This window comes from Notolepis coatsorum (assembly GCF_963971535.1).
Source record: "Notolepis coatsorum genome assembly, chromosome: 18".
Taxonomy (NCBI): Eukaryota; Metazoa; Chordata; class Actinopteri; order Aulopiformes; family Paralepididae; genus Notolepis; species Notolepis coatsorum.
Window position 1 is genome coordinate 101,968,284 of NC_140182.1, and position 27,253 is coordinate 101,995,536.

Genomic DNA, 27,253 nt, shown 5'->3' on the forward strand with positions numbered 1-27,253 from the left:
TGTCACAGGAAAGATTTGCCTCTAGGATGGAACCCAGGTAGGTAATTTCGTCTTTCCTTGTGACAATATTGTCACCCACTGCAACTGAGAAGCCGTCGGTCTTGCTGAGTTTGTTATTTGAACCGAAGAGAATGGACTCGGTTTTGCCCCTGTGTAATGATAGTTTGTTATCAGCGAGCCATATGCAGATTTTGCCTAGTTCCGAGCTGAGGGTTTTTTCAACCTGCAACTTGTTCTTGTCAGAGATCAGCAGGGCTGAGTCGTCCGCAAACAGGAACAAGTTGCAGTCACAGGCTGACGACAAATGTGTGCAAATAGTGCTCCTTTAAGCATTCTTATTTTGGCTAATAAGCCTACTTACATTTATATTCTTCAATTAATTCTGTAGCATAAGCTATATACAGGAGTTTACCATCAATCTTTAAATATGTTCTTGCATTTGGAAGCTATGCATTTCACTCCAATAGCTACAAGCCATATAGATTGCAGACATCTAGGCATCAGTTTGCCATCTTCCACTTCCTGTTCCAATCGTAGGCTAGTTACTTTTCTATTTCAAATGCATCAAATCAACCAAGCACCTCCAGTCCGTAACTAGCTATACATTATGCTTATTACATCTCGGGTTGAGAGTATCAAGAGTGAAATCTGCCATAAACAATTTACGAGGTGTTTGTTAACATTGCAATTAAAAAGGAAAATGATTCAGGTGGAGAGACATTTGTGCAAGTTTGTTTCTCTCTGGGTTGCCAGGTTGCACAAAACATTCAGCATTGTGTATATGAAGGATATTAGATGGTCTCACACTCTAATTATGTCAACACAATTCTCCCACAGAAAGTAGACTCCCCATATTCTCCATGAACTCCAATATGCAAGGAACGGCTATACAGGTGCATCTCAATAAATGTGAATATTGAGGAAATATATTATAAGTATAAGTCTTCATTTGTCATCAGATTAACACACACACATCTATAAGACCCAGTGCCTCATCCGTAGCTTAACACTGTATCGCAGGACCTCAGCATGTCTTTTACCATGCATTTGAAAACTTTATGTACATTATACCGGTTATGTCTTATTCTTATTACTTGTATTATTGCACAATCGCTGCGGGCATGACCACCCGCATTTCACTGTATGCCTTAAAACTCTTGACTTGACACATGCGATGGGCGACCCACAGGAACACACACACACACATGCACTGAGTCGCTGACGAAATGTTCTCTGCACCTCCCATCCCGTCGGCCTTCCCCCCCCAAGGGCAGGCGAGCGCCGCGCCCCGGGGACCAATCCAAGTGCTCCTGTCCGTCTTCGTCAGTGATCTGTTGTGCATGTTTTTCCATTGGGTTTATCTTATCGGGAGGGGAAACCCTTGAGAGCACGGGGAGAACATGCAAACTGGGTACCTGGCAACGTGGAAACCTGGTCCCCAAGCGGGAATCAAACCCACGACCTTCTAGCTGTGAGGCGACAGTGTTAACCACTACACTACCATGCCGCATTGGTTGCCTCCATGCCATGCCTCATTGATTCATGCAAAAGGAGCCCCAACAAGTATTGAGTGCATATACTTTTCAGTAGGCTGACATTTCTGTATATATATATATTATATATATGATGTAATATTAAAATGTTCTCAGATACAGAAGATTGGGGTTTCATTAGCTGTAAGCCATAATCAAAATTGAAAGAAATAAAGGCTTGAAATATTTCACTCTGTAATAAATCTATATAATTTAAACTTTTTGAAATTACTGAAATAAATGAACTTTTCCTCGATATTCGAATTAATTTAGATGCACCTGTATGTCATTTCTGTACTGCAGATCTTAGTTTGACCCACTCAATAAGAGATGGTTCAATATGTTCTGTTCACCAGGGCTGCAGTGGCCCAGCACACCTTCTCCTTGCTAAAGCCTGTGCACCATTAAGCAGATTGCATCGTCCAGGATCTTGGTGTTCATTATAGTTGCCAATTTAAAGGACCAGTTCTGTTGTGAGGACACGTGATAATAGGACATAAAACATACAGCATTCTGTGTCTTGAGAGCTAGGCCGCATACATTTGATGTACGACGACTATCGCATGACATCCACGCAACAAAACGATGTGGATTAAGGTTGAAAATCGACAAACCGGCCCTATAAATTGGCCAACTATAACGAACACAAGATCCTGGACGATGTGATATGCTTTAAAAAAAACGATGCGAGAAACATACAGCAATGAAAAAGACATCACAATCCTAATCGCTCATAAGCTTTAATTACAAAATTAATTGATACATGCACTAAATATACAATATTACATCTCATTTTGTGGTTGAAAGAAGCTCACAAAAAAAATCACTTCTATTCCACCAGACGACACGATTGGGTTAAGTTACAAAGGAACAGACGAGGTTAGGGATGACGACTGCAACTCCTGATGCATCCAGTTTCAAAATGTTACTCCCTCCCTTGAGTCTCTTCATTTGTTCTGCTTGAATGAGGGTGCTTTCAGAGTACTAAAGGTCTCCAGATTCAAGCACGATTAATCTGAATTCGACAGATGTATTAAGACACAAACCATGAACAAACTATTCTTTCTTTCTATACAAGGTTATTTTTGTCCAAAGGCTTAATTAGAAAAAGGGAAACTCGTGATTTTTGTCACTCACGATAAAAGGTTTTTGTAAGTTTTGTATGTAGCAGTTGCAAGGCACTGCAGAGTGGGTTTAGCTTTGAAGGAAGCAACTTTGAATCACAGCTGAGCACTTGGTATATTCTTTTTTTGATCCACTTTTTCTCCTTATCTCCCATCCCAATTCCGCTGTTTCCAATTCTCCCGTCCCCTATCTTGAACTTTGCTCGCATATGCCCCCCACTGGTCGGTTGTAGGGAGGATAGAAGCCTTGCATCACGTGTCCCCTCCGGTACACGAGGAGGCAGCCTCTCACATCTTTTCACCTGCCAGCGCGGACTCTCATTGGCGAGGTGTAACGTGTGGGAGGCTCACTACCCCCGCCATTTCCTGTCTCTGCTGTGCAGGCGTCCCCCAACCGACCTGTAGGAGTCGCTGTCCACAACGTCCAGATTACCACCCATCGACTTCCACCCGCTGACACTGCCAATTGAGCCAGTATGACAGCCGGCCCAAGCCGGAGGCAACGCCGACAGCCGGATTCGAACCCGGTGTCTCTTGCGTTGGTGACGAGCGCAATGTCCGCTGTGCCACCCAGCACTTGGTATATTCTATAGGTGCTATATTCCTGATGCAAACCAGCAACAGTTGAGCCCTAAAACATACTTGCATGGTAATGCTGATCAATCCTAATTTCTGTGGTTATCATACCAAATTAAATGTATGTTTAATGTTTGATAGAGGAGATTGCTTCTCAGCAGCTCAGCCCAGGGTGATGAGTGCGTGGCTCATGAGATCTCTCGGACCAAAGTGATGCTGTTATGAAAATATTTGCCTTTGTTCACTTTTGTGCTGTTAGTGTTCAAGATTCACATCAACAGACACAGATTCCTAAGGGAAAGGGGATGGAATAGCCCGGCGCTCTTTTCCTGATCCTCCAATCACAACTGTTGCTTCCCTTGTCCGAGGGAAGAGACCGTTGTGATTGGAGGATACAAATAGAGGGCAGGGCTTAGGTCAATAGAATGCTAGGAATGATAGTGGTTCAAATATTCAAAAAAGAAAGTGCATGACTGATGGTTTCCCATAAATGCTATTAGAGATGTAACTGATGGAGATCAGTTTAGGGCTGGACGACAATTCTATATTATTGCTCATTGTATTGATATACCGTGATACAATTATGATATTGTGATATCGTTGCTCACAATTCAGTATTCTAAATGAATGATCACAATATATTAACTCAAATTTCTCTCAAAATGAGATCTTCAATATTATAGAGTTTATAACATGATCATGCAGTTCAATGCAATGAACAGCAATTGGATTATTTATCTTGTGATTTTGAATACGGTTCTTCACATATTGTGATAAATATACACACCGGTATATTGATATTGGAAACATTCCAGATGATTATTGTGATATGAATTTCTTATCGCCCAGCCTTAGATGACGGGTGTATTTTAAGAAGCAGGGTAACACAGATAAAATAATGCCAGGTAAAATAATTCCATGCAATTCTGGAGGTTTTGAACAGTTTCTCACATTCAACGTGAATATTGGATCTAATTTGACCTAGTGAGATAGCATTCCCTCTGGGACTGGCTAGGTTCTTATGGATGTCCAACCCAACCAAACTCTCATTTTGTATAATAGTGCATTCAGATACAACGCAAAAGGAATTTTAGAGGCAGCACGAATGCATACAAAGTCAACGGAAAGACGCGAATGGAGGCAAACAGACCCAGCTTCGTTGAGTTGAACATTTTCAACTTGAGCAAAAAACCCGGCAGGCATGATGGAGCAAATTATAGGTATATCTTAATGAATATGAATGCTCTTGCTCTGTAGCCTGTATATATTGAATAGGTTACATTTAGAAATGGTTTAGTTTTGAGCGGTCAGGTGGAGTAGCGGAGATTGCGTTCGTCACCAACACCGGAGACGCTGGATTCGCCTGTTCGAATCCAGCTCACAGCTCCGGCGTTGTCACCAGCTTGGCTGGCCGTTCACACTAATACAATTGGCTGTATTAGAGGGTGGGAAAGCTGGCGGGGTGGGTCTGGGTCGTTGTAAACAGCGACTCCTACAGTTCGGTCGGGGCGCCTGCTCAGCGCGGATAGGATCTGAGGGGGGTAGTGTGATCCTTCCACACGTTACACCCTCTCAGTGAGAGTCCGCCCTGCCAGGTGAAAAGAAGCGGTTGATTGGCTAGACGTGTGTCGGAGGAAGCACGTGATAGCCTCCACTCTCCCAGACCGACTGTGGGGGGTAAGTGCACAGCGACCAGGAAGGGGATTGGGAATTGGCATAATGACTAACATTGGGATGGGAGAAAATCGGAGGAAAAAGGAGGGGGAAAAGATCAATAAAAAAAAAAATTTTTTTAGTTTTTGTAAATTTCAACAATGCTACTGTTGAGCCCAAACTCACTAGCATGTACTCACATCAGTTGTTCTAGCCTTCAACGGTCAAGCTGATGCAAGTAAAGCGGGACAACATTTCTCTTTGCGTTGCATCTGAAAGTACGGTAACACTTGAAGCGAAAATCCACCATAAAAATAGAACCTACAGCGTACCATTCCAGTGATCCAGTTAAGTCAATATCTAGGAACAAAGACATCCGTCTCCCTAAGCTGGAAATCAAGAGCACCAGGATTTTGTGATGTCATCAAGTGACACTTTCTGGAGTTGGTCCGTTGACAATTAATTGGTGACAGCCTGTGTGCTTGTAGTTGTTTGTTTGAGATATTAGATCCAAATGAGTTTTATTTTAAGCTCCGAATCAGAAAATTTACCCATATCCCCAGTAAAATCACCATGGGTGCTGTCATAGTGTCCTAGGAGTCGTTTCACTATTTACCGTCTAAGGAGCAGCTCCGGGATTTGTCTCTTGATGATCATCATCATCATGTGGAGACTAGTCTCTCTGGTGTTCGGCTTTAACCCTTTCACTACCACACTACAGAAGGTTAACCCTTAAACCTTCTGTAGTGTGGCTGTGAAAGGGTTAACCATTTGTCGTGTGGCAGTGAAATGGTTAACCTTCTGTATTGTCGCAGTGAAAGGGTTAACTATTTTCTATTTTAGGGTGGACCTTTATTTCCCTGATCATTTTCAGTGTGATCCGATCTTCATGTTGCCCACCGCCACCAGCCTCACACTCACATTCTCGTCTCAGAGTTTTGGCGAAACAAATGAGTTTGATCAACACATCACGTAAAGGATCAACATGATTTTGAGAGTATATAACCTGCACACCGGGGTGTTACTTCTTTATCGATCAAATATGACAACGTTTCGATTCGTGGCGGATATTTTTTTTGCTTTTGGTCATCATGGACAGAAACATTGTCATACATGATCAATGAAATAAGTCTCTAAATGATAACTCTAGGGGGGGGTTCTACTTCCAAATCTTTTTGATCAAATATTGATCAAGATATCAGGACTCTCTCTGACGTGCACACACATAGCCAGAGGAATAACCTGAAATAAACATGTGTGATTTGGATGGACGTAGCAGCGCCGGACGGTTAGTAGGGATGTGACCTGAATGCGTTGACACTTCAAATCGCTGCCGTGGTAATCAATGTCGAAATCACTTTTCCAATGCCTGCTTTTCTTAGCTTTTTTTTTGCCACTCAAATTTTTTTACAAGAAATTGTAGAAATAATGATCCAATATTAATTTTGAAAAGCAGTTCTTCTCAGACAAGGACATCATGAGAACTTCCACAGATCAACAGCATTGCTCTTCGGCTGGAGCTTCCAAACCCAAAGAACATGTTAATCGGGAGGACAGCCTTAGCGGTTAGCAATACAATCTTGTTGTTACTCCTTAGTAGCTGTTGGCAAGTTAGTGCAATGGTTTGTGGGGAGATGATGGGGCGTGTGCCCCCCCCCTCCCCCCTGGTGGAACATTAAAGCATCACATCTTGGAGGATGCGACCATGGTTGAGGCACCTCCGCGGGTGTACACACGCACAGCTGTGTCCTGAGAGAGAGAAAGAGAGCAAGAGAGAGAGAAGAGAAAGTGTTTAAAAGGGGCAATCGTTTAATTTTTTTAAGAATATACCCACATCGCTTTTAGAAAGGTGTAGAGACATTGCTAAATGATTGATATATGAATGTTGTTGTTGAGATGTTGTGTGCATGTATCCCCTCCCTACTTCCTATTTCACCACATGGAATGCACCAGATTGGATAAAAGACAGGCTGTCAAAGTTAATGCTTTAATTTGAGATTAATTTAAATTATTTAAAGCATTAAAAAAATGTATCTAGATTAATCTATGGAGTGAAACATTTTCAATGTTCTTAACTTTCAGCAGCATCATTGCTTGTTCTTTTTTTGTATGACTCATGCACCTTTTTGAAAATCATCTGACATGAAGATGGAACACATTTTTGTTGTTAATATGATTTATATTACTGGTAGTTCATAAAAGACATTATCGTCCTCTAAGCCAATCTGCACTTTTTTGGGTTGTTTTTATTTCTGTTAGCGCCGTGGATATAAGAAAGAGGTCTTTAAAATGTTGATGGTTGTTGAACATTTGTATTTCACAGGAGAGAAACTGTATTCAAAGATCAAAAAAAGCTTTGAATCTAAATATACTTTCTTTGTGTTGATTCTACATTAATTCCATGATTCTACTCAAGTAAATATCTGTTACAAACTTCAGTCTTAAATAGATTAATCTAGATTAATTACAGAAAATTGAGATTCGTTTTTTATCTATTTACAAAACTATGTGCCATTTGTTATAAAGATTAATTTGGTACGAGGACCATAGTCTCAACTGCATACAAATAATGTAATGTAAAATATAACGTTGAATAAACACATAATTTAAAGGGGCAGCCCTTCAATATATCTGCAGTCCAATACAATGGGGCTGAATCATGGCATTGGGTCTGTAACTATATAGTAACTTATTATACAGTGGATTTCTCCACACCCCTCGTGGCAGAGCCCTGGACAGCCATAGCAACCCCTCCCCTGTCCCACTCAACTCCAAGTGCAATACCAAGCGGGGCTCTTTCGCCTAGAAGTCGCCGTTTGACAGCATTACAGATTCTATTTTTAAGGTCTAGAGACCAGTGGTTTACATACTTGGGTCCCCAGCATGGGGCCAGGTGAGTTGCAGGATGAGGGGAAATGTTTTATTATTTTATTTCACTCTACACAGATGCATGAACAAAAGTAGCCCAACATCTGTATCGGAGTGAAATATCACACATCCAAAAGTACAATGGGACTTTGTGGCGGGGAGTGGGGACCCCCTGTCAAAATAAATAAAATAAAAGCCCAGGGTGGGTTTGTAGTCGCGGGTCGACTAACACAGGATGACCCATCTCTACAAACAGACGCAGGTTATTCCCGGGGGAACCGTGGGCACCGGGTGAGTGACGGAGAGGGATCAGGCTTACCTTCTGGGCCTCTGCACCGGGTGAGTGACGGAGAGGGATCAGGCTTACCTTCTGGGCCTCTGCACCGGGTGAGTGACGGAGAGGGATCAGGCTCACCTTCTGGGCCTCTGCGTTGTGCTTGTTGAGCAGGGCCTGGACCCGGTCGCCGTAGTCTGAGTGGACAGCCATCAGGTTCTGGACCTGCGGGAGGAAGGACACCACCGAGCCTCAGCACCTCCTCCACAACAACCCTCCCCCCCCCCCCACAGTGTTTTAGCCTCAGCACCTCCCCCCCCCCCCCACAGTGTTTTAGCCTGAGCACCTCCTCCACAACAACCCTCTCCCCCCCCCCCAGTGTTTTAGCCTGAGCACCTCCTCCACAACAACCCTCTTCCCCCCCCCCCAGTGTTTTAGCCTGAGCACCTCCTCCACAACAACCCCCCCCCCCCCCCCCCCCCCACAGTGTTTTAGCCTGAGCACCTCCTCCACAACAACCCCCCCCCCCCCCCCCAGTGTTTTAGCCTGAGCACCTCCTCCACAACAACCCCCCCCCCCCCCCCCCCCAGTGTTTTAGCCTGAGCACCTCCTCCACAACAACCCCCCCCCCCCCCCCCCACAGTGTTTTAGCCTGAGCACCTCCTCCACAACAACCCCCCCCCCCCCCCCCCCACAGTGTTTTAGCCTGAGCACCTCCTCCACAACAACCCCCCCCCCCCCCCCCCCCCCCCACAGTGTTTTAGCCTGAGCACCTCCTCCACAACAACCCCCCCCCCCCCCCCCCACAGTGTTTTAGCCTGAGCACCTCCTCCACAACAACCCCCCCCCCCCCCCCCCCCCACAGTGTTTTAGCCTGAGCACCTCCTCCACAACAACCCCCCCCCCCCCCCCCACAGTGTTTTAGCCTGAGCACCTCCTCCACAACAACCCCCCCCCCCCCCCCCACAGTGTTTTAGCCTGAGCACCTCCTCCACAACAACCCCCCCCCCCCCCCCCAGTGTTTTAGCCTGAGCACCTCCTCCACAACAACCCTCTTCCCCCCCCCCCACAGTGTTTTAGCCTGAGCACCTCCTCCACAACAACCCTCTTCCCCCCCCCCCCCCCCCCCCCCCACAGTGTTTTAGCCTGAGCACCTCCTCCACAACAACCCCCCCCCCCCCCCCCCCAGTGTTTTAGCCTGAGCACCTCCCCCACAACAACCCTCTTCCCCCCCCCCCACAGTGTTTTAGCCTGAGCACCTCCTCCACAACAACCCCCCCCCCCCCCCCCCCAGTGTTTTAGCCTGAGCACCTCCTCCACAACAACCCTCTTCCCCCCCCCCCCACAGTGTTTTACATTTAGTCATTTAACTGAACGCTTTTATCCAAAGCGACTTACAAGTTCTGTACGATAAGTCATCAGGAAGGGCACAACTCTATCAGCTGAGTAACAATGTTCATCAAAGTGTTGAGTGCTACAGTGTAGGTTAGTTTATTAGGACAAGTGCATGACAGTAAGGTTAGTTAGGGTTAGATTTTTTTTTTTTTTTTTTTAATTCAGATAATGGTTGAAGAAGTGAGTCTTTAGTCGACGGCGAAAGATTGGACGGGTTCCGGCTGTCCTAACTGGGGTGGGTAGTTCATTCCACCATTGTGGGGCAAGGACTGAGAATAGGCGACTTCTCTTTGATGACCCTCCCGGAGCTTGGATAGGAGTAGGTCTGAGGCGGCCAGAAGATGCAGAGCGTAGGGGTCTTGAGGGTGTCTAGTTAGAGACCATTGACCGGAGGTAGGCGGGAGCGGTTCCCTTTGCCGCACGGTATGCCAGGTCGAGGGCCTTGAAGCGGATTCGTGCAGCAATGGGGAGCCAGTGCAGGTCCCTAAGAAGTGGGGTGACATGGGCCGACTTCGGTAGGTTTGAGATCAGGCGGGCCGCTGCGTTCTGAATGAGTTGAAGAGGCTTAGTGGCAGTGGCCGGGAGGCCAGCGAGCAGTGCGTTGCAGTAGTCGAGGCGGGAGATGACTGTTGATTGGACGAGGAGTTGGGTGGCTTCTTTTGTCAGGAAGGGGCGTATCCTTCTGACGTTGCTCAGGAGGAATCTGCAGGTTCTGGTTGTCGCTGCGATGTGAGCAGAGAAGTTCAACTGGTCGTCGAGGACAACACCAAGGTTCTTGGCGGTCGGGGACGCGGTCACAGCTGCATTCTCGACTGTGATGGAAAGGTCGGTCAGGGGGGAGGATTTGGCCGGCAGGTGGAGCAATTCTGTTTTGCTTAGGTTCAGTTTGAGGTGGTTGGTCGTCATCCAGGCGGAGATGTCGGACAGACAGGCCGAGATCCGCTCAGAGACGTGGATATCTGAGGGAGGGAAGGAGAGGAAGAGTTGAGTATCGTCGGCATAACAGTGGTAGGAGAAGCCATGAGACGTGATAATGTTACCCAGTGATTTAGTGTAGAGGGAGAAGAGAAGGGGTCCTAAAACCGAGCCCTGGGGGACACCCGTCCGCAGGGGGCAGGTGGCCGACAGGGTCCCTCTCCATGACACTTGGTAGGAGCGGTCATTGAGGTATGATGACAACCATGTCAGCGCAGAGCCAGCCACTCCCATTCCTGCGAGGGCCGCGAGGAGGATCTGGTGGTTGACTGTGTCGAAGGCTGCAGATAGATCTAGGAGAATCAGGACAGAGGAGAGGCCTTTCGCTTTTTTACAGTGTTTTAGCCTGAGCACCTCCTCCACAACAACCCTCTCCCCCCCCCACAGTGTTTTAGCCTGAGCACCTCCTCCACAACAACCCTCTCCCCCCCCCACAGTGTTTTAGCCTGAGCACCTCCTCCACAACAACCCTCTCCCCCCCCCACAGTGTTTTAGCCTGAGCACCTCCTCCACAACAACCCTCTTCCCCCCCCCCCCCCCAGTGTTTTAGCCTGAGCACCTCCCCCACAACAACCCCCCCCCCCCCCCCCCACAGTGTTTTAGCCTGAGCACCTCCTCCACAACAACCCCCCCCCCCCCCCACAGTGTTTTAGCCTGAGCACCTCCTCCACAACAACCCCCCCCCCCCCCCCCCCCCACAGTGTTTTAGCCTCAGCACCTCCTCCACAACAACCCCCCCCCCCCCCCCACAGTGTTTTAGCCTGAGCACCTCCCCCCCCCCCCCCCCCCCACAGTGTTTTAGCCTCAGCACCTCCTCCACAACAACCCCCCCCCCCCCCCCCCCCACAGTGTTTTAGCCTGAGCACCTCCCCCCCCCCCCCCCCCCCCCACAGTGTTTAGTTGGGGCAGCAGCGAGCTGAGCTGGAGCAGACATCCCCTTCAGAGAAAAGCACGCGGCCCCAGAATACAGAGGTTATTTCCTGAAGTCGTCTCTTACTACGAAATTACGTTAAGAAAGTGTTTTGCTTCCATGATTTGACATTTGGCCAGCTCAATGTTTTGGTAATATTTGGTAAAATTCTCTTTACATCCCAACAGCTACCATTAAATTCAATGTTCTGAGAAAAATACATCTGGTCTCTGTGACCGACTGTCCCAGGCCGTGTAATCAGACACTTCAAAACCTCAGGGTGGCCTGAATCTTAACAACCAATCAGATTACTTTGATCTGCCAAGTGGTGTTTCCCGCAAATAAAGTAGAATGACATTTCAATATAAAAACATGCGACGCGGCACAGGGCTGGTCCATGGGGATGAAGACGTCATGGTTCACCTGCAGTGAGTGACAGACTCACCATGCGGTTCTGAATGAAGAGCTGGGCTCCCTTCAGGGCCCCAGCCATGTTCTGACAGAGCCTCTGTCGTTCCTCCTCGTTCAGAACCTCAGTGTAGAACGTACGCACCTGCAATACAACACACACACGTTCACAGAAGCACGGACACGCAGGAATGCATTACATCATCATGATCAGATCTAAACAAGATCCCATTGTCAAGTTAAATGAGACCGTAGCCAAGGCTTAGTCAAGTTAAATGAGACTGTAGCCAAGGCTTAGTCAAGTTAAATGAGACCGTAGCCAGGGTTTAGTAGAGTTAAATGAGACTGTAGCCAGGGTTTAGTAGAGTTAAATGAGACTGTAGCCAGGGTTTAGTAGAGTTAAATGAGACTGTAGCCAGGGTTTAGTCGAGTTAAATGAGACTGTAGCCAGGGTTTAGTAGAGTTAAATGAGACCGTAGCCAGGGTTTAGTAGAGTTAAATGAGACTGTAGCCAGGGTTTAGTAGAGTTAAATGAGACTGTAGCCAGGGTTTAGTCAAGTTAAATGAGACTGTAGCCAGGGTTTAGTAGAGTTAAATGAGACTGTAGCCAGGGTTTAGTAGAGTTAAATGAGACTGTAGCCAGGGCTTAGTCAAGTTAAATGAGACTGTAGCCAGGGCTTAGTAGAGTTAAATGAGACTGTAGCCAGGGTTTAGTAGAGTTAAATGAGACCGTAGCCAGGGTTTAGTAGAGTTAAATGAGACTGTAGCCAGGGTTTAGTAGAGTTAAATGAGACTGTAGCCAGGGCTTAGTCGAGTTAAATGAGACTGTAGCCAGGGTTTAGTAGAGTTAAATGAGACTGTAGCCAGGGCTTAGTAGAGTTAAATGAGACTGTAGCCAGGGTTTAGTAGAGTTAAATGAGACTGTAGCCAGGGTTTAGTAGAGTTAAATGAGACTGTAGCCAGGGTTTAGTCAAGTTAAATGAGACTGTAGCCAGGGTTTAGTCGAGTTAAATGAGACTGTAGCCAGGGTTTAGTCGAGTTAAATGAGACTGTAGCCAGGGTTTAGTAGAGTTAAATGAGACTGTAGCCAGGGTTTAGTAGAGTTAAATGAGACTGTAGCCAGGGTTTAGTAGAGTTAAATGAGACTGTAGCCAGGGTTTAGTAGAGTTAAATGAGACTGTAGCCAGGGTTTAGTAGAGTTAAATGAGACTGTAGCCAGGGTTTAGTAGAGTTAAATGAGACCGTAGCCAGGGTTTAGTAGAGTTAAATGAGACTGTAGCCAGGGTTTAGTAGAGTTAAATGAGACTGTAGCCAGGGTTTAGTAGAGTTAAATGAGACTGTAGCCAGGGTTTAGTCAAGTTAAATGAGACCGTAGCCAGGGTTTAGTCGAGTTAAATGAGACTGTAGCCAGGGTTTAGTAGAGTTAAATGAGACTGTAGCCAGGGTTTAGTAGAGTTAAATGAGACTGTAGCCAGGGCTTAGTCAATTTAAATGAGACCGTAGCCAGGGTTTAGTAGAGTTAAATGAGACCGTAGCCAGGGTTTAGTAGAGTTAAATGAGACTGTAGCCAGGGTTTAGTAGAGTTAAATGAGACTGTAGCCAGGGTTTAGTAGAGTTAAATGAGACCGTAGCCAGGGTTTAGTAGAGTTAAATGAGACTGTAGCCAGGGTTTAGTAGAGTTAAATGAGACTGTAGCCAGGGCTTAGTCAAGTTAAATGAGACTGTAGCCAGGGCTTAGTCAAGTTAAATGAGACTGTAGCCAGGGTTTAGTAGAGTTAAATGAGACTGTAGCCAGGGTTTAGTCGAGTTAAATGAGACTGTAGCCAGGGTTTAGTCAAGTTAAATGAGACTGTAGCCAGGGTTTAGTCGAGTTAAATGAGACTGTAGCCAGGGTTTAGTCAAGTTAAATGAGACTGTAGCCAGGGTTTAGTAGAGTTAAATGAGACTGTAGCCAGGGTTTAGTAGAGTTAAATGAGACTGTAGCCAGGGTTTAGTAGAGTTAAATGAGACTGTAGCCAGGGTTTAGTCAAGTTAAATGAGACTGTAGCCAGGGTTTAGTAGAGTTAAATGAGACTGTAGCCAGGGTTTAGTAGAGTTAAATGAGACTGTAGCCAGGGTTTAGTAGAGTTAAATGAGACTGTAGCCAGGGTTTAGTCAAGTTAAATGAGACTGTAAATGAGAAGGTGTCTATATTACCAAGGTGTCTATATGACCACGTGTCTATATTACATTACCAAGGTATCTACTGTATATTACCAAGGTGTCTATATTACCAAGGTGTCTATATGACCAAGGTTTTAGTCACCATTGCAGACATAAAGAACTGCTGGGGCAGAAATAAAGAACTGCTGGGGCAGACATGGGACCAGTGGTAGCAGAACCCCCACATTAACAGTCAATATCCAGGCCTTTTTCTCCTAAAGACGTTGAATTCAATCCACTCGTGCAACGTGGCGTTTATATGGGGACATGAAAGTGAAATAGTGCAGCTCAGCGTTGATGTCGAGGCACAGAAAGCACACGCTGCCCCTCTGTACCTGCTCCCCCTCTGTACCTGCTCCCCCTCTGTACCTGCTCCCCCTCTGTACCTGCTCCCCCTCTGTACCTGCTCCCCCTCTGTACCTGCTCCCCCTCTGTACCTGCTCCCCCTCTGTACCTGCTCCCCCTCTGTACCTGCTCCCCCTCTGTACCTGCTCCCCCTCTGTACCTGCGTGACATTGTCGTCATCCGAGCTGTTGTAGCGGTACACATCAGCCGCCACCTTAAACTTGGACTCTAGAAAGCGAGGCTGGATCTCTGGGGCGCTGAAGCTGTTGGGGAAGTAGTTTGGGGCACCACCTAGAGGCCAGACATAGAATAGAACATCAATTAGTTTGTTGGGAATAAAGTAGATTCACTTTGGATAAAAAAAAGAAAAGAAAAGAAAAAAATCTACCTTCTGAGATCCTGATGAAAATGCTTCAGAATGGAAACTTAAATCTATGCAGTGAAAATAATCAATGCATAGGAGTGTCACAGTAGTATGTCGTGTTTTGATTCATAATAGCCTTTTAAATTAGTTTTAAATTACATATCTTTTACATTTGTTCTCCAATGATTTATAATTACTTGGCAAGGCAATCTTTTGAAAACAGACTCATTGTGTATACCTACCAAGGGGTAATTCCCAACTTAATTTGTTATTCAAATGTACACAAGGGTCCCACAGTACCACTGAACAAATAACACATGGGATGGAAGGGACTTAAGAGGGACCTTTTCTTTTACAACCATGATGTCCATGATGTTTGAGATCACTATACAGGTTCACATAACTATGATGTTTGAGATCACGATACAGGTTCATATAACTATGATGTTTGAGATCACGATACAGGTTCACATAACTATGATGTTTGAGATCATGATACAGGTTCACATAACTATGATGAGATCATGATACAGGTTCACATAACTATGATGTTTGAGATCATGATACAGGTTCACATAACTATGATGAGATCATGATACAGGTTCACATAACTATGATGTTTGAGATCATGATACAGGTTCACATAACTATGATGTTTGAGATCATGATACAGGTTCACATAACTATGATGAGATCATGATACAGGTTCACATAACTATGATGTTTGAGATCATGATACAGGTTCACATAACTATGATGAGATCATGATACAGGTTCACATAACTATGATGTTTGAGATCATGATACAGGTTCACATAACTATGATGTTTGAGATCATGATACAGGTTCACATAACTGATGTTTGAGATCATGATACAGGTTCACATAACTGATGTTTGAGATCATGATACAAGTTCACATAACTATGATGAGATCATGATACAGGTTCACATAACTATGATGTTTGAGATCATGATACAGGTTCACATAACTGATGTTTGAGATCATGATACAGGTTCACATAACTATGATGAGATCATGATACAGGTTCACATAACTATGATGTTTGAGATCATGATACAGGTTCATATAACTATGATGTTTGAGATCACGATACAGGTTCATATAACTATGATGTTTGAGATCATGATACAGGTTCACATAACTATGATGTTTGAGATCATGATACAGGTTCACATAACTATGATGTTTGAGATCATGATACAGGTTCACATAACTATGATGTTTGAGATCATGATACAGGTTCACATAACTATGATGTTTGAGATCATGATACAGGTTCACATAACTATGATGTTTGAGATCATGATACAGGTTCACATAACTATGATGTTTGAGATCATGATACAGGTTCACATAACTATGATGAGATCATGATACAGGTTCACATAACTATGATGTTTGAGATCATGATACAGGTTCATATAACTATGATGTTTGAGATCACGATACAGGTTCACATAACTATGATGTTTGAGATCATGATACAGGTTCACATAACTATGATGTTTGAGATCATGATACAGGTTCATATAACTATGATGTTTGAGATCATGATACAGGTTCACATAACTATGATGTTTGAGATCATGATACAGGTTCACATAACTATGATGTTTGAGATCATGATACAGGTTCATATAACTATGATGTTTGAGATCATGATACAGGTTCACATAACTATGATGTTTGAGATCACGATACAGGTTCATATAACTATGATGTTTGAGATCATGATACAGGTTCACATAACTATGATGTTTGAGATCACTACAGGACTAGGCCACTGACCCCAAGGTAGTTTGATCTTGTAACTTCAGCTCACCGTCTATGGCGCAGCCCCAGGTTTTATGTGTAGGTGACATCACAAACAGGGTTTCTCCCTGGAGACAGTGGTGCATTATGTTCACAAATAATGAATTTGACTGAATGGTCCTGAGACACAGGAATAACATACATAGAATTGTTTTATTACATATATATATAAAATATATATTTCTATTTGATTATTTATTTTAATTGGTGTCATTCACCTTTAAGCGTGCATTTTGGCTGCCTGTGCCCTAAAATAAGGTAGCAACTGTTGTTTCTTCAAACACAGGAGGGGATGGCAGTTCTAAACATTTAGAATATTCTAAATTGGCGACTCATTTACATTTAGTCATTTAGCTGCCGCTTTTATCCAAAGCGACTTACGCGTTCTGACTCACCCTGGTTGTCGAACATGCACATGGGCCCGTCCCGCTGGTAGTTTGCCACGCGGGTCCTGAAGGGGCAGTTGACGGGCAGTTGCAGGTAGTTGGCCCCCAGCCGGTGTCTGTGTGTGTCGGGGTAGGAGAACAGACGGCCCTGTCGAGGAGACACACCGTTATTAGCCTCAGTGCCAAAACACACTCCGTTAGTGTCAGGAGAAGATAGATTTTTTTTTTATTATATCAAATAGATTCACTTGAATTTAATATATTCTTCCAAAATTCCAAGATCAATATTTTTTTTTTTCCTCTCCATTTTCCTCCGATTTTCTCCCATCCCAATGTTAGTCGTTATGCCAATTCCCAATCCCTTCCTGGTCGCTGCGCACTTACCCCCCACAGTCAGATCATCTGGGAGAGTGGAGGCTACCACGTGCTTCCTCCGACACACGTCCAGCCAATCACCGCTTCTTTTCACCTGGCAGCGCGGATTCTCATTGAGAGGGCGTAGCGTGTGGGAGGACCACACTATCCCCCTCACGTCCAATCCGCGCTTAGCAGGCGCCCCGACCGAACTGTAGGAGTCGCTGTTTACAACGACCCGGACCCACCCCGCCAGCTTCTCCCACCCTCTAATACAGCCAATTGTATTAGTGCAGACGGCCAGCCAAGCTGGTGACAACCCCGGAGCTGTGAGCTGGATTCGAACAGGCGAATCCAGCTCACAGCTCCGGGGCTGGTGACGAACGCAATCTCCGCTCGGCCACCTAACCGCCAAGATCAATCTTTTTAATAATACTTTTTTTCCCAGTGAATCTTATTTATTATTGATATTGTTATTGATATTGTTATTTCTAGCACACCTCCCTCCCGTCTGGCAGAGGGCTCTAGTTTGCCTCGTTCCTGCTGAACTATTACAGTGGTCTACACGAGAGTGTATTCTGTATGACTGGACCTACAGTGGTCTACACGAGAGTGTATTCTGTATGACTGGACCTACAGTGGTCTACACGAGAGTGTATTCTGTATGACTGGACCTACAGTGGTCTACACGAGAGTGTATTCTGTATGACTGGACCTACAGTGGTCTACACGAGAGTGTATTCTGTATGACTGGACCTACAGTGGTCTACACGAGAGTGTATTCTGTATGACTGGACCTACAGTGGTCTACACGAGAGTGTATTCTGTATGACTGGACCTACAGTGGTCTACACGAGTGTATTCTGTATGACTGGACCTACAGTGGTCTACATGGGACGGTGTATTCTGTATGACTGGACCTACAGTGGTCTACATGGGACAGTGTATTCTGTATGACTGGACCTACAGTGGTCTACATGGGACAGTGTATTCTGTATGACTGGACCTACAGTGGTCTACACGGGACGGTGTATTCTGTATGACTGGACCTACAGTGGTCTACATGGGACGGTGTATTCTGTATGACTGGACCTACAGTGGTCTACATGGGACAGTGTATTCTGTATGACTGGACCTACAGTGGTCTACACGGGACGGTGTATTCTGTATGACTGGACCTACAGTGGTCTACATGGGACGGTGTATTCTGTATGACTGGACCTACAGTGGTCTACACGAGAGTGTATTCTGTATGACTGGACCTACAGTGGTCTACACGAGAGTGTATTCTGTATGACTGGACCTACAGTGGTCTACATGGGACGGTGTATTCTGTATGACTGGACCTACAGTGGTCTACACGAGAGTGTATTCTGTATGACTGGACCTACAGTGGTCTACATGGGACGGTGTATTCTGTATGACTGGACCTACAGTGGTCTACATGGGACAGTGTATTCTGTATGACTGGACCTACAGTGGTCTACATGGGACAGTGTATTCTGTATGACTGGACCTACAGTGGTCTACATGGGACGGTGTATTCTGTATGACTGGACCTACAGTGGTCTACATGGGACAGTGTATTCTGTATGACTGGACCTACAGTGGTCTACACGGGACGGTGTATTCTGTATGACTGGACCTACAGTGGTCTACATGGGACGGTGTATTCTGTATGACTGGACCTACAGTGGTCTACACGAGAGTGTATTCTGTATGACTGGACCTACAGTGGTCTACATGGGACGGTGTATTCTGTATGGCCCTACCTGCAGCATCTTGTCCGGGCTGGGTTCGATGCCCGGTGGCATGTTGCTGGGGTCAAAGGCCAGCTGCTCCACCTCTGCAAAGTAGTTGACCGGGTTTCTGTTGAGCACCACCTTCCCCACCGGAATCAGCGGGTAGTCCTTGTGGGACCACACCTAAAGGGAGGACATTAGTGAGTCAGCGGGTAGTCCTTGTGGGACCACACCTAAAGGGAGGACATTAGTGAGTCAGCGGGTAGTCCTTGTGGGACCACACCTAAAGGGAGGACATTAGTGAGTCAGCGGGTAGTCCTTGTGGGACCACACCTAAAGGGAGGACATTAGTGAGTCAGTGGGTAGTCCTTGTGGGACCACACCTAAAGGGAGGACATTAGTGAGTCAGCGGGTAGTCCTTGTGGGACCACACCTAAAGGGAGGACATTAGTGAGTCAGCGGGTAGTCCTTGTGGGACCACACCTAAAGGGAGGACATTAGTGAGTCAGCGGGTAGTCCTTGTGGGACCACACCTAAAGGGAGGACATTAGTGAGTCAGTGGGTAGTCCTTGTGGGACCACACCTAAAGGGAGGACATTAGTGAGTCAGTGGGTAGTCCTTGTGGGACCACACCTAAAGGGAGGACATTAGTGAGTCAGCGGGTAGTCCTTGTGGGACCACACCTAAAGGGAGGACATTAGTGAGTCAGCGGGTAGTCCTTGTGGGACCACACCTAAAGGGAGGACATTAGTGAGTCAGCGGGTAGTCCTTGTGGGACCACACCTAAAGGGAGGACATTAGTGAGTCAGCGGGTAGTCCTTGTGGGACCACACCTAAAGGGAGGACATTAGTGAGTCAGCGGGTAGTCCTTGTGGGACCACACCTAAAGGGAGGACATTAGTGAGTCAGCGGGTAGTCCTTGTGGGACCACACCTAAAGGGAGGACATTAGTGAGTCAGCGGGTAGTCCTTGTGGGACCACACCTAAAGGGAGGACATTAGTGAGTCAAACCAGCTACACTGGAGTGGCCCGCTACGACTCAGTTTATAGCCTGTCCTGGATTGTGGGAATTATACTTTGTATTGTGTTGAGTGTAGGGATGTTCGATATTGGCTTTTTTACCGATATTGTCCAACTCTTAATTTCCGATACCGAAATAGATATATTTATTTTCACAATAAATAAAATAAGAATTTGTTCTTACTTGCCTGGGTAAATAAATGTAAAAAAACACTTGTTTTTTTTTTAAACAGATACCGATCATTTCCGATATTACATTTTAATGCCAATATCGGTAGGCCGATAATATCGGACATCCCTAGTTGAGTGAGCCTGTTATTGGCTTGTTGTCTGTGGTGGTCGTTCCAGGTAAAGTCAAGTGTTCCTGTATTAATCCTCAGAGAAATTCAGGTGTCATAGCAGCATGGATTCAGGTGTCATAGCAGCATGGGGGGGGGGGGGGGGTACAGGTAGAATAGATAATAATAATGCTACAGCGTAAAACAAAGAGCAAAGTAATAGTGATAACAGTAGTGAAGTAGTGAATGGCAGGATTCAATCAGACAGTAATAATAGTGGTGATGATAATATACATGGTCCATAACGTAGTAAGTTATAACACACTGCACCAGAGTCTGTGCAGTGTTTATTATTAAGAGTCAGATAGTCAAAAAACATTGCATTGAAAATCGGTTCCAAATTTGAACAGTTTCCAAAATGTTACGTTATGTGTTGCAGTTATAGCAACTTACAGTAAGAATGGATTTATTACTGAATAAATTAAACTGTATCCAATAATTTACAAGTTCATGAAGTCAATTGTGAATATGACTTGTGTAAAGGTTTTAACAAAAAAACAAAAAGAAATTGACCCGTTTTGACTCTGACTCTTAGAATCAGTAAGAACCGAAATCGAAAAGCAGAATTGGAATCATTATCATAAACCCTATCATCTAATAAAGACAAGATAATGGGAGTGAACTTCCCATTCTCCTTAAGAAAAAGAAATGCGTAGTACCTTGGTGAGGTCGAAGGGGTTGAAGGGGAACTCCTCGGCCTGCTCAAAGGTCATGACCTGGATGTAGAAGCTCCAGGAGGGGAAGCTGCTGTTGGCGATGGCGTTAAAGAGGTCCGAGATGCCGTAATCTGGGTTGGTTGCAGCCAGTTTATCGGCGGCCTCCACTGTGAGGTTCTTTATACCTTGGTCAGTCTACGAAAACACACATTATGCTAAATGAGTAATTATAAATCAATTTCTTCTTCTTCTGAAAGGGAAGGCTTAGGACATAAGACTTTTTCGGAAGCCCAATCAAGCCCCCTTTTAGGACTAGTGATTTAGGACATGGTGATAGAGCGATTCATTGGTCCGGCCCACATGGTGATAGACAGTCATTGGTCCGGCCCACATGGTAATAGACCGAGTCATTGGTCCGGCCCACATGGCCGATTAACAGAAATGTTAGTCCGGGGACCTCGGTGTTACCATAGGGAATGAGTCTGAGATCGCCAAAGTGCAATACCGGCCGCATCCAGCTAGACGGCGGTATCGAGCAGCATTTGAAACCTTGTATCTTGGCCTGTGCAACGGTCAAATGTCACCGGGCTCACTTTTCTTTGTCGGGCGAATGGAGCGGTTCTGCCGGTTCCATTGAAGCGCGTCAAATATCCCAGATCCATATGTTGTGGTGGGTTATGCCGTGGACCAAATGGACATCGGATGTACCAGATGGCGATCAAACAATTGGAATATTATTTTTGTAATACTCCCGATCACAGGTAAGGACTATCTGACGTCAATTTTTGCTTGATCGTGCAATGCTTTTATACCGATCGGGCTGATAAGCGTGTTTAGTGTTCAATACGAATGCCGTTACTGGCAATCAAATAATCAGAAACGACCCCCCCCCCCCCCCCTTCATGCATTCATGATAGAACATAATACCTATGATATAGATTTGATTTGGGAATAATAGCGTGTACAGGCAAGAAACAGCAATGTTTATAGTATAATTGACGTATAAGCCTATTACTCAGCCTTTCGGGAATTACCCCAGACCACGCTATAACGATACTTATATTCACCACGGTATAACACAGGAACGTATGGATAGAAAAATTTATTCTTTTTCACATATTGAACGATAGATAGGTGATGTCAAATGGGCCATAGTATTGTATCCATAGCTATAATATAGAATATAGTTATAGCTCTACAAACAAGGTGACACACTCCTATCTTTTAAAGCGTGGAAGTGCTAGAACGGGGTCAGTCTAATGCCCGGCGGTCAATGAGTTAAGAGCTTGTAACTAAATACACAGGATTTAGCAAGGATGCTAGTTTTCATCCGCAGTCCCCACACAAAACATAAAAACGAAACAGGCAGGCAGTGAAGCATATCATGCTACGAGACAAAGCATAAAAACATACAAAAAACAAAGTACAAGGTATAAAGTTGTAGGATGTTGTCATGGTGCACTACTAATTAGACTATACATGGTCACAGGTTTGGTTGTCGAGTAACAATTTTTTTTTTAATTGAAATTAAAAGATGGAAATTATGCACAATCTCTTATGGTCAATGGTAGATCACTCCAGATTAAACAGCCTTGGCCATGGTTAGACTAGTGTATTTGTGGCGTTTTTTTATACGTTTTTGAATACGTTTCATGTCCCTATTACACAGAAATGCGTTTTTTGGTGGATACGGCTGAAACGCTAAATTGTGTTTGCGTTTTGGAGATACGCTAAAAAACGCGCCGACAACAGCGTGTAGTCTGCACAGAGCTGTTGTTGCAAAAACGCCCATGCGCAGTAGATACCATCTGCGTGCCCTTCCGGTGACAACAGTGTGTGTGTGTGTGTTTGTGTTTGGGACATAGCTCCGTGTCCCAAATAGCTTCAGCTTGATTGATTGATTGATTGAAAAGTTTATTAACAGATTGCAGAATGGGTACAGTACAGTACAGCTCAATACATACAATTGTTAAGAGGATGCAGACCTGAGAAAGACTTTCGTCTTGTTTCCATCAGGGTCCCCCATTTTCAATTCATCATATGACACACATGACATACAGATAGACAGTACTGCTACATCTATACATTTATGACATACCAGATTTTCAAATACAGTACTGTTTGTGATACTAAAAAAATCCAGAAGAAGAGTATATACATTTGACATAGAAACTGTGCATTGGGGGAGGTTGGGTAGGTGGGGTGGGGCTGTACATTGGAGGTGGGGGGTTGGGTAGGGGGGGGGGACACACTGTACATTGGAATACTGACATACATTTGACATGGAAACTGTACATTGGAGGAGGTTGGGTAGGTGGGGTGGGGTTGGGTGGCGCTGTACATTGGAATACTGACAAAGCCATGCTTGGTCTTTATTGTACAACTGGGTTAGGACATTTGTAGGGGCCAGTTTTGAATTGCAGTCTCCCGTAGGTGTTCTTTGTGAGTGTTTTTGAAGGTGGGTAGTGATTTACATTCCTTTACAGCTTTGGGTAGGGCGTTCCACATTGTTGTGGCATAATTGCGAAACGTGTTTAGTCCCTTGTTTGAGCCGAATCTGGGTTTTACATGATTTGTGGAGCTCCCTCTGGTGTTGTGATCGTGGTATTCACTGACCTTTGGGAAGTATTTTGACATGTACATGGGTACCTTGGTCGTGTAGTGTATCTTGTAGACCAGGCCCATTGCAAGTTGCTGTACTCTGTTGTCTACTCTAAGCCATCCTAGGTTGGCAAAGTGTGCAGGGGTGAGGTGGGTTCTAGGAGTCAGGTCAAGCAGTAGTCTGACTAGTTTGTTTTGAGATGTTTGTAATTTGGTTTTTAGTGCCTTTGAGGTGCTTTGGTACCATGAGGTGCAAGCATAGTCGTAGTACCCTTGAATGAGTGCTCCTGCCAGAGTCTTCAGGGTATTCTTGTTTACCAGGGAGGAGATCCGGTACAAGAATCGAGTTTGTTGATTGACTTTTTTTTTATTACATTGGATGCCATTTTGTCACAGGAAAGATTAGCCTCTAGGATGGAACCCAGGTAGGTAATTTCATCTTTCCTTGTGACAATATTGTCACCCACTGTAACTGAGAAGCCGTCTGTTTTGCTGAGTTTGTTATTTGAACCGAAGAGAATGGACTCTGTAACTGAGGGGTACAATTCCCTGACTGTATTGATAAGTATGGTATCATTAAACCACTACCGCTTTATGTACTTTAATTACTGGCCATACAGTACATGATATATAAATATGATGAACACTTCCCACAATGAATCGGTTCCACACAAAGTGGTAATTAAGTATTTATTGCAGCAAAAGGTACATAATATACTTCTCTATTTTACTTTGGATGCACTTATAAGGCAAAGGAATGTGCGTAGGCAAATCAATAATGAATGTCCATTCTCTGGTTACGCAGGAGGTAATTATACAACCTGAATCTTAGGGAATTATATCTATGGTACACTAGTAATATATAGCGGGAGATACTGGAAGGGTCCCCCCGGTTGTAAGCCAGCAGGGGTAGAGGATCTGTCGGTAGTAGAGAGTCTGGTCAACGATGACTAAGGAGACTCCAAGTACAGGAGAAGGTGCAATAGTCTCTTGATCCACAGACGAATACAGCTGTTCTCCGTAGACTGTAGCTCCACAGTGAAGAAAGCTAGCCGGCCTCAGGCTCTCTGAGGCGCAGACTCGACGTGGCTCCTCACAGGGTAAATCCCACACGTGTAGGCGTCGGCGATTCTCCACTCCATAAATCACAGGACCAAAACAAATATAATCCAGCCGCAAAGGGCTATGTAGTCGTCGGGTAGATTAATCCAGTGTACATGTCCACACGGTTCTTGTCTAGGTCTCCTCGGGTGAAAGCGCCATGAAAGCAGCCCAGCCTGGATAAGCACTCTAGCTGGTACGAGGAAGCGTTGGTGATGCTGGTCACTGTAGAACTTTAGCCGCACGATACACTATACACAAATAGACTATTACTGACTTAATAGAAATATGTCGCACTCGACGGTATAGCGCCAAACTCTGACAATTCAGTTATTAATTCGCACGCGGTCTCAATGCTCTATTTGGGGCCAAACAGGCCATACTTCACCGCACGGAGTATCGTGGGTGAGGCTTCAACTTATTGGGTAACTCTACTTCTGTATTCACCTGCGCCATATTTATATGCACGGCGAACAATCTAGTGCCAACCTCATTTCTGTCTCGTATTCCTGGGCAAGGCCGGGCATGTACAGACATGTCTTGACGGTGGCTTTGAACCTGACTCCGGAGGCATGGCCCTGGCGCCTGTGGACCGCTGTCCAATAGGAGAATGAAATATTATGGTCTGGTCTAGGCTAAAGGGATATTCCGTGTATATGTACAAGGAATATACAAGGGATATCAAACGATATACAAATACTATGCAATATATATCAATCAATAAATATATATATTCGGTTTAATCTGATCCTTTGTAACAGACTCTGTTTTGCCCATGTGTAATGATAGTTTGTTGTCGGCGAGCCATATGCAGATTTTGCCTAGTTCCGAGCTGAGTGAGTTCCGAGTTCCGAGCTGAGAGCTACCATGTGTTGTCAAGTTATTGTTATAAGGACCCCAGTCCAAGCTACAACAGTCTGCATTCCCTTAACAATTGTTTGTATTGAGCCGTATTGTATTGTACCCATATGCAATATGTTAAATAAAGTTTACATCCATTCATTCTGCTAGCATTACCGATTGCATGAGCAGCTGGCTAACGTGAGCTATCAGGATTCAGACCCCGTTAGCTCAGGGCCCCGTTCCCCGTACCTGGATAACTGAGTTAGCCGGATAACTTTCGGTTAAGTCTGACTTAAGCCGGACTTTCCGGCTCCCCGTACCTGGATTTTCCAAATCACCATGACAACAGATCCAAAAGTTTGAGCCTGGTCGAAAGCAGGGTTTAAGTTCAAGTTAGCCGGATCAACCATCGCCACGCCCCCGCAAAGAAGTGACAGCCCGTTTCCTGAAATTATTCCCACAGTCTACGATCTGCATTATACCATTCTGAATTACATTTTTGTGCTCCATTCTTCCAGAGGGGGCTTTTGAAATGTAAAATAGACCCAAAATGCTGATACTAAATTCACTTTGTCCTAAATAATGCACGTTATATATACCGTGGCGCTCGCTCGGTGCGATGTACACATTATGACTTTGTGGTTATTTTAATTGTAACTGGGATTAAGATGTCTGATGAGATGCGCTGTTTGACGGATTTGAGAAATTGAATGAGCCGTTGACGTCACATTAATGAATGAGGATAAAGAAATAAAACTTCATTCAAAATAAAGAATATTCTAAACACGGGTCTCTCGTTCATTAATGTATAAACTAGGGCTGTCAGTTTATCGCGTTAATTAGATTAATTAATTACACAGCAAATTATCGCGTTATGAAAATTAACTCAAAATTTATTACAATTTTTTTTTTTTTTTTAATATTTTTTTTTTTGTATCTCATTCATTCCAGAAGATTGTAGAATACACATTTACAGATTTTTTTAATATGGTGCATTTGCATGTTCTTGGTATCTGATTCTAGGGACATCTATGAATCTCAGGGAATGTATTCCCAGTGTCAGAAATACTGTGGGCTAGATCCACAAAGAATGGATTGCACGGTGCAAGTTGCACCCTTACTTACAATTCATTATGAATTGAAAATGGGGGACCCTGATGTAAACAAGACGAAAGTCTTTCTCTGGTCTGCATCCCCTTAACAATTGTGTGTATTGAGTCGTACTGTATTGTACCCATTCTGCAATCTGTTAATAACATTTGCATTCAATCAATCAATCTGCGCGGTGATTGATTGAATGAAAATGTTATTTTGAGTAAATTGTAATGAACCAAATGAGAATATCAATCAATTTTTTTTTATTATCTTTGACTGTGAATAACACCATGCTCAAATTGACCAGACCTGAAAAATCTAAGCAAATTAATAGATGGAAGATGATTAAACAGAAGGTTTTGTAGATACAGTACTGAATTCTGCCATCCGGACACATGCCATTTGAAATATGATTATAGAAAATAGAATATCAGGCATAAAATGGTTATGCGATTAAAATGCGATTAATTAGATTAATTAATTACAAATCCTGTAATTAATTAGATTAATTTTTTTAATCGCCTGACAGCACTAGTATAAACAATGAATTTATCCCATCTGGCACAGTGGCGCAGCGGTAGTGCTCAACCCTGCCAACCCAGCGACCGGTGTTCGAAACCCTGTGTTTCCAATATAATTTTTTTGAATATAATAT

At 44.5% G+C, this 27,253-nt stretch overlaps 1 protein-coding gene across 2 annotated transcripts in view; it reads right to left on the bottom strand.

Annotated features, from left to right (window-relative positions):
• Positions 1–2,258: 2,258 nt before the first annotated feature.
• Positions 2,259–27,253, bottom strand: part of cat (catalase) — a 59,490-nt gene continuing 34,495 nt past the window's right edge. The window contains exons 7-13 of one of the 2 annotated variants that reach the window (XM_084334960.1): positions 20,962–21,153; positions 18,975–19,127; positions 16,858–16,996; positions 14,423–14,553; positions 11,753–11,860; positions 8,169–8,252; positions 2,259–6,634 (exon numbers count right to left, since the gene is read on the bottom strand). In XM_084334960.1, the coding sequence (XP_084191086.1) occupies positions 6,569–6,634; positions 8,169–8,252; positions 11,753–11,860; positions 14,423–14,553; positions 16,858–16,996; positions 18,975–19,127; positions 20,962–21,153 (873 nt within the window). In that variant the 3' untranslated portion in view covers positions 2,259–6,568. Of the gene's footprint in view, positions 6,635–8,120; positions 8,253–11,752; positions 11,861–14,422; positions 14,554–16,857; positions 16,997–18,974; positions 19,128–20,961; positions 21,154–27,253 lie in introns of both variants that reach the window. The other variant, XM_084334959.1, reaches the window with a different exon arrangement.